Source organism: Chamaea fasciata, unplaced genomic scaffold (genome assembly GCF_029207755.1).
Source record: "Chamaea fasciata isolate MVZ Bird 193981 ecotype frontalis unplaced genomic scaffold, bChaFas1.0.hap1 SCAF_1, whole genome shotgun sequence".
Classification (NCBI taxonomy): domain Eukaryota; kingdom Metazoa; phylum Chordata; class Aves; order Passeriformes; family Sylviidae; genus Chamaea; species Chamaea fasciata.
This window is the reverse complement of record NW_027094086.1, coordinates 33697401-33710345: the sequence shown is the minus strand read 5'-3', so window position 1 is coordinate 33710345 and position 12945 is coordinate 33697401. Positions and strand designations below refer to the sequence as shown.

The 12945-nt window shown below is 37.7% G+C and overlaps 1 protein-coding gene across 4 annotated transcripts in view; it reads right to left on the bottom strand.

The window, feature by feature from the left end:
* Nucleotides 1-12945, bottom strand: part of NCOA2 (nuclear receptor coactivator 2) — a 189445-nt gene that overhangs the window by 46484 nt on the left and 130016 nt on the right. For all 4 annotated transcript variants that reach the window (XM_066180299.1, XM_066180308.1, XM_066180302.1 and 1 more), the window contains 2 exons: nt 5940-6043; nt 936-1113 (listed from right to left, as the gene is read on the bottom strand). In XM_066180299.1, the coding sequence (XP_066036396.1) occupies nt 936-1113; nt 5940-6043 (282 nt within the window). The remainder of the gene's footprint in view (nt 1-935; nt 1114-5939; nt 6044-12945) is intronic.

The window sequence follows — 12945 nt, the reverse complement described above, 5'->3', positions numbered from 1 at the left end:
AACAGGAAGCAATACAATAGGGAATATACTGAAACACACAGTCACAGCTAGAATGGGAAAGATTGAAGGGTTGAAATGACCTGGGTGGAGCCATAGATAAAACTAAAGCCTAACACAGTGCTTAAGACAAGTAAAAAAAGAAACAAAATCCTGAGATGCACAAATATAGGTACTGGACATCAGTCAGAGCGAATTAACGTTACACCACATTAGGAAATGGCAGGGTCATATTTAAAATACTCTTCGTTTGCCCTCTTCAGTCATAAAATGCAATAAATGCAGTTATATATTGACTTTAGCCATTTACATTTTTGCTTCTTCAGAGTATATAAGTACAGTAATAAAATGCTAAAGTGAATTGAGTAATACTTTTTAAACTGCTGTGAGTAAATGAGGAACCCAGTATTGACTTTCTCTTTCTTTTCATCTCCTCCAAAACTCAATGACATTAAAACTAATAGTAATATGAATCCAAAAGCGGCTGCAACTAACAAAAACAGTTTTTAAAAGTTAAGACTAAATATTGCTGAGAATAAAAACATTGAAATAAAAATTCCAGCGTAAGGAGTTTCTGATTTTTCTGTTATATTCCTCCTTTCCTGGGCCATTCTTGGAACAAGCAGCCTAGACAGAGAACTACCAGAGAGTTCACATCACTAATGCTGTCTTTTAGTGATTCGCTCTGGAGATCCATTAAAAAATATCAGCTAACATGAATTACTAAGAGCAATTTTAACAAAGAAGAATTTGAAAAGAACGGAGGATGCTTTTGAGAATAATATTAATCATTCATAGTCTATATATACATTAAAAATAAATAATGTATATGATGAAACTGTAAGTAGTGTCAGGACATTAACTTAAGTTATTGAAATGCTGACTTACAAAACCAAACTTAAATAAGTAATGGTATGATATGAAGAGAAGTTATATACCTAAAGATTTTGGCAGCAGGATTTTGACAAATTCATTGTGGTCCCCTACATGCAGGATGCTGTATATGCTTGTGTTCATCAGCTCTTCTTGGTTGTACCTCAGGTACTGTGTCACATTCTCAGAAACAAACACAACATTACCTTCTGGGTTCACTACAAAGAAGAACCCATCTAGGGCCTAAAGGGGGAAAAACAGAAAACCAGGGAGAGAAAGAGAGAGAGAGAGACAATAGTGAACAATCAGATTAACAAAATACACAGAAAATAAACACTCCATTCAGAAGACATAACCGAATCTTTCCTCATCCATCCCAGTTCTTACATTATTGTCTATAAGAGCAAAAAACACATTTCAGATTGAGCACCTAATCTTACTTATATGACACTAGTGTAAAAGCACAGAAAGGTACACACTTTGCAAAATAATGAAACCCACACATGGGAACAAACCAAATCCCCTACCCCAAACAAACAAAATGGGAGAGGTTGCCATCTATCTATCTATCTATCTGCCTGTGTATGAAGTAAGAAACTTGGATCAGAAGATGGTTCAGCTAAACCCACAGCCTGTTCACTCCTCTACGCAACCCAGGAAGATTGATCCCAGGGAAAACCACAGGACATCCTGGCACAAGGAAAACACTGGCAGGAAAAAAGACTCTCTCCCCATCCCCAGCAGTGCGTCTGCACAGAGACAAGCCCCATGGAGCTGGGAATGTGAGGCATTAAAAGCAGAGAAGGCCAAAGGGAGCTGAGAGCAGGCAGCGAGCAGTGAAGATGGGGGAGCTTCAGGCTCTGCTCCAAGGACTGCTTTCATTTTTAAAAAAAATTGACGCCAGTTTAATTCAGTCCACACATCATCCAGGGAACAGGAATCAGATTTTCACCTCTTCAACTCAGCTTCATGGTTTTCTAAAGGACTTAAAATTTCTGTGAGGAAGTGTCTACATTAGTATTTTCTGCTGATTGGTTTCCCTTCTTATCTCTTGTGACAGTGATGACCTAGCTGCAGCAATCTCTCCAGGATATCTGCCCTACGTTATCTGAAGCCTAAGCCAAATACCACATCATTTCTACCCAATGAGGATGAAGTAAGAATTTGAGTATTGGTAAGAAATTCTCATGCAAACTTTATTTTTCTCAGGATACAAGCATGATTACAGATGGCAGAAATATTTCATCCCTCTAATTTTATGTCATATAAGCAGATAAAGGGGGAGATACAGTTAAATTTAAAAGCACCAAAGCTTTTGGTCTAAGCATTCAATTAACAATCTACACAGACTTCTGCAGCTTTGCCTGATTTATTCACCTCTCTAAGGACTGGCAGGAAATCACTAGAAGAGTTGTTAGTTATTGTATCTCCAGGGACAAATATAAATTAGAAAAAGAGGCCACCCACAATTCATTGTGGGTCAAACCCAAGTGGATCTATGCTAAATGTGAACACAGCTCACTGCAAAACAGTCTGAACAAGAAGGAGCTGCCACAACAAGCACAAGGCATTTTTTATTTGACCCAACTTGTATCCTGTACAACTCCTGTGCTGGTAGTTCTCAAGTCCACTGGTAACAGAGAGATGTTTAAAATATTGCACATTATTGAGCAGGTGGCAAATCCAGGCAATAAAAGAGAAGGTCAAGGATAGATTTTACTTCTGCCTTCAGCCACCTAGCAGGAGGCTAAAGAGAAGGCAGAACCAGGCTCTATGTTGGAGGTTCACAAGGGAAGGATGAGATGCAACAGTCACAGGCTGCAAGTCAGGAAACTTCATGAAGATACAAGAAAAAAAAAAAAAACAAACAACAAAACAACTGCACCAAGAAGGTGGTCAGATAAGGGAAGAGGCTACAAAAACTGCTTCCACAGAGATATTCAAACCTCGGCTGGACTCCCACTCTACTCAGGCCAGCTTGCAGTGGGAGGTAGGAATACAGAAGCTCCAGAGGTTCTTCCCAGACTAAGTTAGATAAGTAAGATAATGATTCTGCAGCAGGGCAGGGTCAGTGAAAGCACAATGCAGGCAGAGCAGCTGAGCCAATGGCTGACAAATGCTTTCTTTGTTCTATTTTAAAATTACAACATATTAAAACCCACAAATAAACATATTTGTGCATACTTTCCCTGACTCCCTCTAAATTAAGATAAACTAGGTATTTTTTTCTCCTGTTGTCACAAATTCTAATTCTGACATCATTTTTTATCATGGCCTTCTTTTTGTATCTGATAATTCCTGGTTCCTCCTGCTGATTTATTTTCTTTGTGAACTCCATCCTTTATGTGTACTTTCTTAACATTCATTACATTTTCCTGCTGAGCAGTATTTATTTTAACTAACCAAGATTTACAAATTAATTAATAAATTGAGGCTCCAGTATAATTTTCAGCATAATAATTTCAAGTATAATAATCAGCATCTCTGCCATGGATTAGTGTCTTAGACTGCATTGCACCATCACTTCAAACCAGCGGCCTGTTTGATTTAGTACTTCCTACTACACAACAGCAACCTGTACTGTGTGAGGCAATGAAGAGCTGTACCAGAGAGCTGAGCTGGCTGAAAACTAATTAAAGAAAAAAAAAAAAAATATGCTAGCCACATCACTCAGCAGCTGGCCAACCACAGAAGCCAGAGTATTTAGAGCTGGCAGAAGGGTGTGGGTTTGGCTGAACTATCCTGCTTGGCAGCTGTCCACACATTAATTGACAGGGGCTGCAAAACCAAAGCTATCACAGATGTTTATTGGAGTCCTAAGGAGAAAATTTTCAAAGGTGGAGATGGCAAGCAAGAGATTATGAGAGTTACTGGCATCCCACAATCATCTACAGTTTTCCCAACTGCTTCCTAGAGTGGCAACTTCTTTGGCAAAGAAGAGTTCTCTGTGCTGTACCCTCACAGCTTTTTCTTGAGTTCATCACAAACGTGGCCATCTGGGCTTAGAGTAACAAAGGGCCATATATTTCAGTCTCTCATTTCTTTCTGTTCTCTTAAGAAAATAATCTTGCAGGTAAGCAGCAGCAGGCTTTTGAGGAAGTTAGTGCACCAAGACACCTGAATATTTTAGAAGCCTCCATTTTTGCAATAATTTCTTACTTCTGTTCCCAGATGTAAGCCAACAGAATCAAAAATTTCTCTTCAGAGCTATTGGGAAAATGGGTGAACAAATAATGGACAATAGGATGGAAGAGAAATCAAGAAAACAGATATTTTAGATTATATATTGGAACAGAAAATACATTTGTGTCTTTTGAGATGTTGTCATCTCTCTCTTGACTATTTTTCCACCTTTTCTTCCTATCTACTTTATGCTTTAAGCAAGAAATACGTTAACATATTCCTCAAAGGCAGCTGCCTGATGAATTTTACTCACTGTCTTCAGCTGGAAACACTCATTATTTTGAGGATTCTCCAATTTTATTCTTTAATATAAACATACAATTACATTTCTAAACCAAATCAACTAATAAACTGTTCATCAGCATTGCCATTTTTATTATTATTTGGCAATGAGAAAGGGTAGGGTTTTTTAAAGAGGTTGTATAAAAGAGTTCTGTAAAGATGAAATAACTGAATTGCATTTCCTTAAGGTGATAAAGACATAAAGAAAGTATCTGTAGTCTTTCCACAGCAAATATAGAACAACTTTCAGTCCTTTTTAAGTTTCTTGGTGCAAAAGGACCATGGTTCATTAATTAAGTTCCACAATGTTTCATTGTTAATATGCAAAGGAAAACTAAACTAAATTAAATGGAACAACAGAATAAATGGGTGATTTTATATGTCATGTTTGCTGTAATAGCCAATCACACAAGATAAGCCAGGAAAAATATAATCTTATTCTTATTTTCCCTGTGATTAAAACAGGTCCTTACAATTAAATTAATAGAAAATTAAAGATAAATTTTAACATAGCAGTGTAAGGGATGAACGCATAACCTTGTTTGATAGCAAAAACAACAACATTCAATTCAGCGAGTATGTATAATAAATATTAAACTAAATAAATTAATTTGTTACCCCCACTTTTCAAAGAACAATGCCTCCAATCTGTCTAATCTTATGTTTTGCAGTGTGAATTTGGAGCCTTTATTTTGTACACAGTATAGAAAACTATGTCTTCATTTCACCAATTATGAAAAATAAAGCAAATACTTAAAACTGTTACACACGCATTCAGAATAATCATGCTTCTGCCAAAGCTGGTTCCTTTAGCTTGATTCCTTTAGCTTGATTTGTGTTTTTTGTTACCTAAAGTAACGTTTATTCTTCCTTACAGATGAAGTCCACAGCCAGAACGGGATGGGAATAAACAGTTTGCAAGTGAGTTTAAACAGTTAAAGCAGTAGTGCCGAAGGACAGTAGCACATGAAGTAAGGATCCCTGATAACATACCTACCCAACACTACTGCTAACACACGTGTGGAAGCTAGGCTTGAATCATACAGTCTTTTGGGGTATCAAAATAACAGCTAAAGTCAGACAGAAATCTTAACAAGCTGAAATACAGATCTTGAAAATCTCGCCTAGATTACTTTCATATTCTAGAGGGAAGAGTCCTGCTTCAAGTGCTGAAGTGATAAAATATTAAAGAAGCATAGCAATGACATGCAATTTTAGAGGAATATTATTCACTTGTATACTACAGTACATATAAGTCAATATTTAAGTGCAACAGGTCTTTCACAGCTGCTGTGGTTCAAAACAAATAAAACATGCACAAGCAGATACCCAAGACTCGCTACATCAGCTGAAGCCCCTCAAGCTGTCTGTGTTACAAAGAAGCAGAACTCCCTGTACCTCTCCCTACTTCAAGTTGAGTTTCATCACTGAATGCAAGAGAAATAAATACGCTGCCTGCTCCTTAATGACATAATTCCAAGTAGCCAGGATGGCTTGTCTCTCTTGACCATTCCTTTACAGGCGACCTCTGACTACACCTTTTCATTTCATTCATCCTAGGAAGAGCAGAACTGCCCTAAACACAGGGATTTTGTGCTCTTTACCTCAAGCATCATTGGTCCAAGTGCATCCTTGTCGATGACACTCTGACCTGTAGATGATACATCTGCTTTTTGCACTTCATCTTCATTAGCTGCTGCTGCCTTTTCTGCAAGAGAGAAAACGATGTGTTAAATGACAGAGGGCTGATCTCACTGATACACCAAGAGCACACAGAGTATTGAGAAGAGCTGTGACGCCCTTACAGTGTAACAGTTCTGAAAATGAGATTAGACAGTCTCCCATAATGATTCAAGGAAGCATAACTAGCCTATTTGCTTCTCAGTTTTCAGGTCTTATGACACAAATGAAACAATTTCTCATGTCTCTCTGCTAGACAGTTTACCAAACTACAGAGCCAAACACTGGGCAAAGACAAGGGCTCTTTATGAAGGTGCAGTGAGCAAAAACCAGGATCAAGGTGTAGTAGAAGACTGATCTAAAAGAGCATGCAAAGCTTACAGCTGCAGAGCTTTTCCATGACCGCTATATTTAGAAGGAAAAACATTAAGTCCACAATCTACAGTTTCAGCACTGAGAAACAGCAGCCTCAGTTCTGTTCCCATGTCTCCACCCACATTCTTACTATCACGTAATTTTCATATCACTTTATTTACCAATATGTTATTAGAACTACCTAAAATTTCAAGTGTTGCATTTGCAAATTACAGGCAAGAAAACAACGATTTCAGCCTCCTGGAAGATAATGCCATACATGTGTTGTATACAGCATCATAGGTTATACCCAACTCCAAACGTAAGAAATATTCAGAGAACTTTCAAACCTAGTGGGGTTATAATTCCAATTTATCAAGTAATGAACTGTATGAATTTTCCTATTTCAAGATTGATATTTTTGTTTAAGGATGAAGTAATAAAAGTAATAAAACTACTATATAAAATACATATATGGATGCACATTTTTCATTGTAAATTAATGAAAATAGATTTTTTTGTTGTTGTTAGTTCTATACTCCAAACATTATTTTACTATTTTTCAAGCAGTAGTTATGTAAAAGCTAGGGCCATCCTGCAATCTAGAATATTAAAAATAATTAGAAATTTCTTATTTGTTAGTATGATGCAATAGATTATTTCACTAAACGTGAAAGCACACTGAAATTATAACAAGAATTTATGTCTTCAACAATAAACTAGAAGAACATTCATTGTAGGAATTACTGAAAGTACCATGTGCGGATGGAACAAAGGGCCTTTGGAAAATCACTGTTAGTGAAAATTAAAGCATCAGTCATGCAAATTGAAATGTATCCAAGTGTACACTATTTTCCACTATCTGTAGATCTGCAATAATGCAGGTGAAGTCCTTCTGAACTTTCCCTGGCATAAGGAAAGTTTTAAGGTCAGTATGAATATGTGCTGCTCAGACCCAGAGTAAAGGAACTGCTTCTGTGAAGTCCCGGGTGTTCTCCTGTCAGTGATCACCCACTGGCAACAAGGCTTTGGTCACTTGCTCTGTCTCATCCTAGATTTCTATGGTTTCTTGCTTTCATGAAGACTCACAAAAATTTTAGCTGTCTTCTTAGGTATTATACACTATGTAGCACCACTATGAATAATGATTTAGCAAATTGCTCTGAAGATGGAGTTGCAGCTAAAGGACTAATTTTAAATCACTCTGATTAGCATAATCTGATAGAAATAAATTCACTAGAAATAACTATTAACATTTCCTCTGCCACTTGAACTCACGAGGACATAAAATAAGTATTTCTGGTTTAGACTAGGGGTGGGATTTTATTTTTTTCCTCACCCTTCTTGTTTTGGCAAAAAGCAGAAATTAGGTGTAACAGAAAAACAATTGAACAATCCTTCCCATGCTACAACACAGCAGAGTTGGCACCATATGATGATACGAAACTGAAAACATGTTCTAAAAATTCTAAAAGAACTCTAAAAATAGAGTTGAGCTTTTAATAAAGCCAGTGATGGTATCTGCTTCCCATCTGCTCCTCTGAGCATAAAGTGATCTCTATTTTCACACTGCAAAATATTAGAATGGACAGGGATACCGGCTTCTTGCTCTCATTCGACCAGTGCTTCAGCCATTTATACCATCTTGATTGTGGGAGAACATGGGATTAACCTCTATGAGCCAGAAATGGAGGGGCTGCAGATATGATCCAAAAATGGTGTGCAAGCACATTAATTACAGTTTCCTCATGTCACTGGTTTACAGACTACTTTTACTGATTATTTTTTACATAATACAAAACATTTGCTGCTGGTTTTTTCACTCTTACAACCATGGAGTTTACACAAACCACCGCATAACACTGATAAAAAACAACTGTTTTCTTTCATGCATATTGATGAGGTTTTATACAAAGGAAAAAGTGAACATTTTAAATTATTATAATAGTAATCAACATAGAAGCTGCAATACCAGGTCAGGGTATAGCAAGGATCTCTCAAACCTCACATCCAGTTCCTGAGAGCTGCTGCTTTCCTCTCCACTTCCCTGTTTTCTCCATTTTGATTGTTTAATCCCTGACTGCTTCTGCTTCATCACCCGCTGTCCCTCACAACCATTTGACTTCTTCATTTTCTTTTCCCTTTTACATTCTTTTCCTCAGAGGGCCCAACATCTTTGTGGAATCAATAAACTCAGTGCTTTCTCAAAGAAAATGTGTGGAAAGAGAAAAAGAATGGAAAAAATATGAAAATGCTATTTATACTCAAACGCTACCTACCCACTTTTCCCAGAGATGGTGACAATGGACACTACACTACTCATGAACTTTGGCTAGGCACTCTGAAAAGCAGTATAAATCACAAGTGCTCCAAAATGACGGACTTCCTAACTGGATCTGTAAGGTAATTGGGTAAGAATTCAAGTAGCTGGAGAGCTTAGAAGAGGCTACACATCCAGGCCACAAGCCACACTTAAATTTAAGTGGCACTGTATAGGAAACCTAGGCCTCAGACAGCCTCTGAGTAAGACCAGCTGTAATTTATGCCACTGTTATAAACAAGCAGCTAATAATAATGTTCAGCTCTGCAATAAATTATCCATTTTTGACTGAATCACAAAGCCCCTCATGTAGACTTTATCAGCACATACAAGAGGAGTAAGTGCGAATCCTGTCAGCAGTGTCGTCCTGACAGTCAGTCATGGGCAGTATCTTGAAATGCAAATTTTTCCCTCAGCAATACGGCACATAGGGTTAATTGACAACAAAAATTTGTTCCAGGAAGGCTGAAAAAAACCAATGATTGATACATGAATTTCTAATGCCAACAAAATAATGCACTATCACAAGTCAGTATTCCTCATTTTTCTTAACAGTTCCAGCTTCTGGTATTAAGTAACGGAGCAAAAATGTAAACTCTCCCTTTTTTACTTCTATCTTTTTTAAGTTCACGGGAGCCCAACAAAGAAATCAAAAGCACGGAGAGTTTATAATTTCTACACTAGATTAATGATCTTTGAATGCCAAAGCCTAGGAAAAGGCCCAACCTTGCAAAGCCTCTCAGAACCGTGTTTTTCCAGCCCCACAAGAATTGTTGGTGTTACCCTTTGACTAACCACAGCCACTAGATTTTGCCACTGCAGTCACATGGAGAGGGGGAGCTGGTTCCCTGACCTCCCACCTTCCAGTGATGCCTCCTGCTAGAACAGTGATGGCCCCGTTAAATGTCAGCCAAGTGTTACCAGGTATCCCACAGGCACGGTGGCCAAAGGGCAGCAGAGAAAGTGTGGACGGAGAGAAATACAGCCTTTTGCTGCCAGAGGAAGTGGGCAGGATGGAAAGGGGCTTCCCATGGCTTCATCTCCATACAGGGAATGTTGCACTGGAGAGGGAGCACTGAATTAAAAACCAGTTACATCCTTATGAATATGGCTACCAGGGATCAAGCATATTTTATCTGAATTATAGTAGTATAAACTTCACGAACATGAAATAATTATTAGCTCTGCTCAATTACGAGTTTAGCCTAGAGAGAGAAAAAAATTTAAATAAAATACAAGTACCCCTGAGAGACATACTACAAAGAATATATACATCCAATTATGTAGCATTTTAGTGATGTGTGTAATTTAGACTTTAAACTGTGGGTATGTTTACAATTGCATATGCAGTATTATACTAAAATACATATTAATATTTTCAATTGGGCATCTTCCTAGTGATTATAAACTGTATTTACTTTTCCATTTAATATACAGAATAAAGAAGGAAAAAAAAGCCCTCAAAAATATTTTCTGATGAATTTATGAGTGGGAAGCCTCAAGCTTTATTCAAAACTCATTCCAGATTCTGAAAGCAAACCTTTGTGAAATCACATTAGTTTAAAAGAAATTCGTAAGTCAGAGAAATAGAAGCCAAAAGCAATAGTTGGAAGTCTCATGCTACATTTTAACTTAGCAAGCCTTCTTGGTTTTCCATCCTCCCAACTCAAGCTCTGTCAGTTCTCTCTGCATTTCTGACAGCAGACTCTGAAGTGTTACTGACGGGCATCACCTTCTCTTGGTCGTGTTTCAAACCCTACTTTCCTACAGGTGGGCAGGCAGGACCAGCTGAACAACTCAAAAAGCTCTCTTTGTCTGTATTCAAGCTCTGCTCCAACTTCCTTAAGGAAACCCGCTACTGAAATATTTTCCCTTTCGTGCTCTCTGCAAAACCAAAATGTATTTTTGAATTAAAAAGAGCAAAACTTAGCCTCTGAAGGAATTTAAAAAGATGAAGCCTAATTTGAAAGAGAAAAATTGCATCAATACAGACTTAGCTTATTTTTCACTGGACCAACATTTAAGGCTCTTCACAGAACAAGAAGAGCAAAAAAGAGATGCTGGTGAAATGCTAGACAAGGAAGAACCCGTGCTCTAAAAACCACCGAAGAAAAAGGTCAAGCAAAAAAACCCCCCCAAACCCCTGTAACAGGTAAATTCAAGTTTATTATCCAATGCTGCTAAAAACAGATTTCCCAGATGACCTATTTATAATTCCTGGTCTTTGTAATTTTCTGGAATTGCTATTGAAATCCCACACTCACCTTAAATCACATATGCTTTTTTGTAAAAAAATATAAACAAAGAGATTTGTAATAAATGACACTAGAAAGCTCAACCCTGCACTCTTCAAAAAAAAAAAAAAATCATACAAATCAAGATCCTTATAGCAGTAACAAGAACATTACTTGAAAGTGAATGCAAAAGCTATACAAAGTTCAAACATGCCATTTAATTTTACACTGGAGCTATCTTGAAAACAACTTTTCTTCTCCATTTTTTGTGCATATTAGCCAACTACTTTTGTCTTGCCTAATTCATATACCTAAGTGCCCTGCATGATCCTTCTGAATTGCAGTGCAGAAATAACATCCAGATAATTAAGAAAACTGCAGAAGTATCTAACTGTCCAAAGTTAAGGGTAGATGCAGTACTAAAAGCTAATGCTAACATATAATAGAAAGTATACTTAGCAAAGGCTATATTTTAGCTGACCTTACAGTTTTGAGTATTAGATTAAATAACATTTCAAATATTAGATGCAATAACATCTGTGTATAACTACTGCTAAGTAATTGTATTGACTGTGGTAATGGACAGGAGGTTTTTAACATGAATAGGGCTGTAGAGAAAGTGCCTTCAAATGTATCAACTTGAATAAAACACGGAAGAGAAAAAACCCAAAAAATTGTATTTGGTAACATGAGTAGTTCTGGATCACTACACATGATGAAGTAAAGCAGTGAAGAACGTGCAAGTTATTTTGATGCTTGGTTAACCACAGGGAAAGCAGCTCTGCCTCGTAGCTGTGTAATTCAAAGCGCTAGGATCCATGGCTCACTTGGAACTTGATATCCCCATGCAGTTCCAGTTCCCATTGCCTCAATTCAAGTTGTTTTTATTCCCTGAAAGCAAGCAATTTTTCAAAACACCAGTGCCTAAGAAACAGCAACTATTTCAGCAATCAATTTTAAGACCGGCTTATCCCATCCTTGTGAATAAAGTTAGCTACTATTTTAGGGAAGTGATTATATAGTGAGGTTGCTCTTTCATCACACAGCACACATCTGTCCAAAGCAAAGAAGCTCTTAGACTCTTGAATACATATTTTCCCCCAGAAACTATAGATCAAGTCTTACAGGAAAAACTATGCAACATCTCAGGAAGGTTTTAGGAGGTAAAACAAGGGAGAATTATGCATCTGCACTGAACTAAAATTAGAAAAGCTGCCATATGGCTCTGTGAAGCCAGCAGCACGTTCTTATTCATTAGGAAGCATTCTGCTAACATAAAAACACAAGGCCTTCCTGTGCTCTCCAAATGTGTTTATCTTTTCAACATTAATGCATGATATATCATCAGGCTGCTGAAATCTCCTGCAGTGCATATTAAAAAAGCACAGCTGCACTTTTTCTCAGCACGTTTATTCACTGCAAGCACAGTTTTGCCCACGTCCCTGACACAGCCCTCTTGTCAGCCCGGCTCCCCTTTGGTTGGGAAGGGCTGCACTCCCACTGCACGCTTGCCTGCCCAACTCATCTCCCCACGTTCTCCTCCGCTCATCACACCCACATGGTTTAGCTCCATATTTACTACTGCTGGTGGAAGCACACTTAAATGGTAAATGACCCTAGGGCTTAAGCTAAAAGCCCTTGGAAAGCTGTGAGCAAAACTACTCATTCAGAAGCAGCAGCAATTACAACGCTGCGATTTCTTTTTTCCAGTGCAAGCTGCTCTAACTGGTGCAGCTGCTCTTCTATCTCACATATACCTGCTCCACCTTCCGATGGTAAAAAAGCTTCACTAAGGCACTAACTCTATGGAAAGCTTCACATTCTCACAAAACCATCAAATATAGGTAAACATTCGTGGAGCTTTACAAACTTTCAGTGAAGTCCTGCTCTTAGAAAATTCGGTAACAGTAGCCAGTATATAAAATTTTCATGGACACTGAAAGGAAAACAAGCACTGAAAACCCATGATGGATTTAGGAACAGCAACAAATGGAAGTAATAACACCAAAAATTAATACTAGT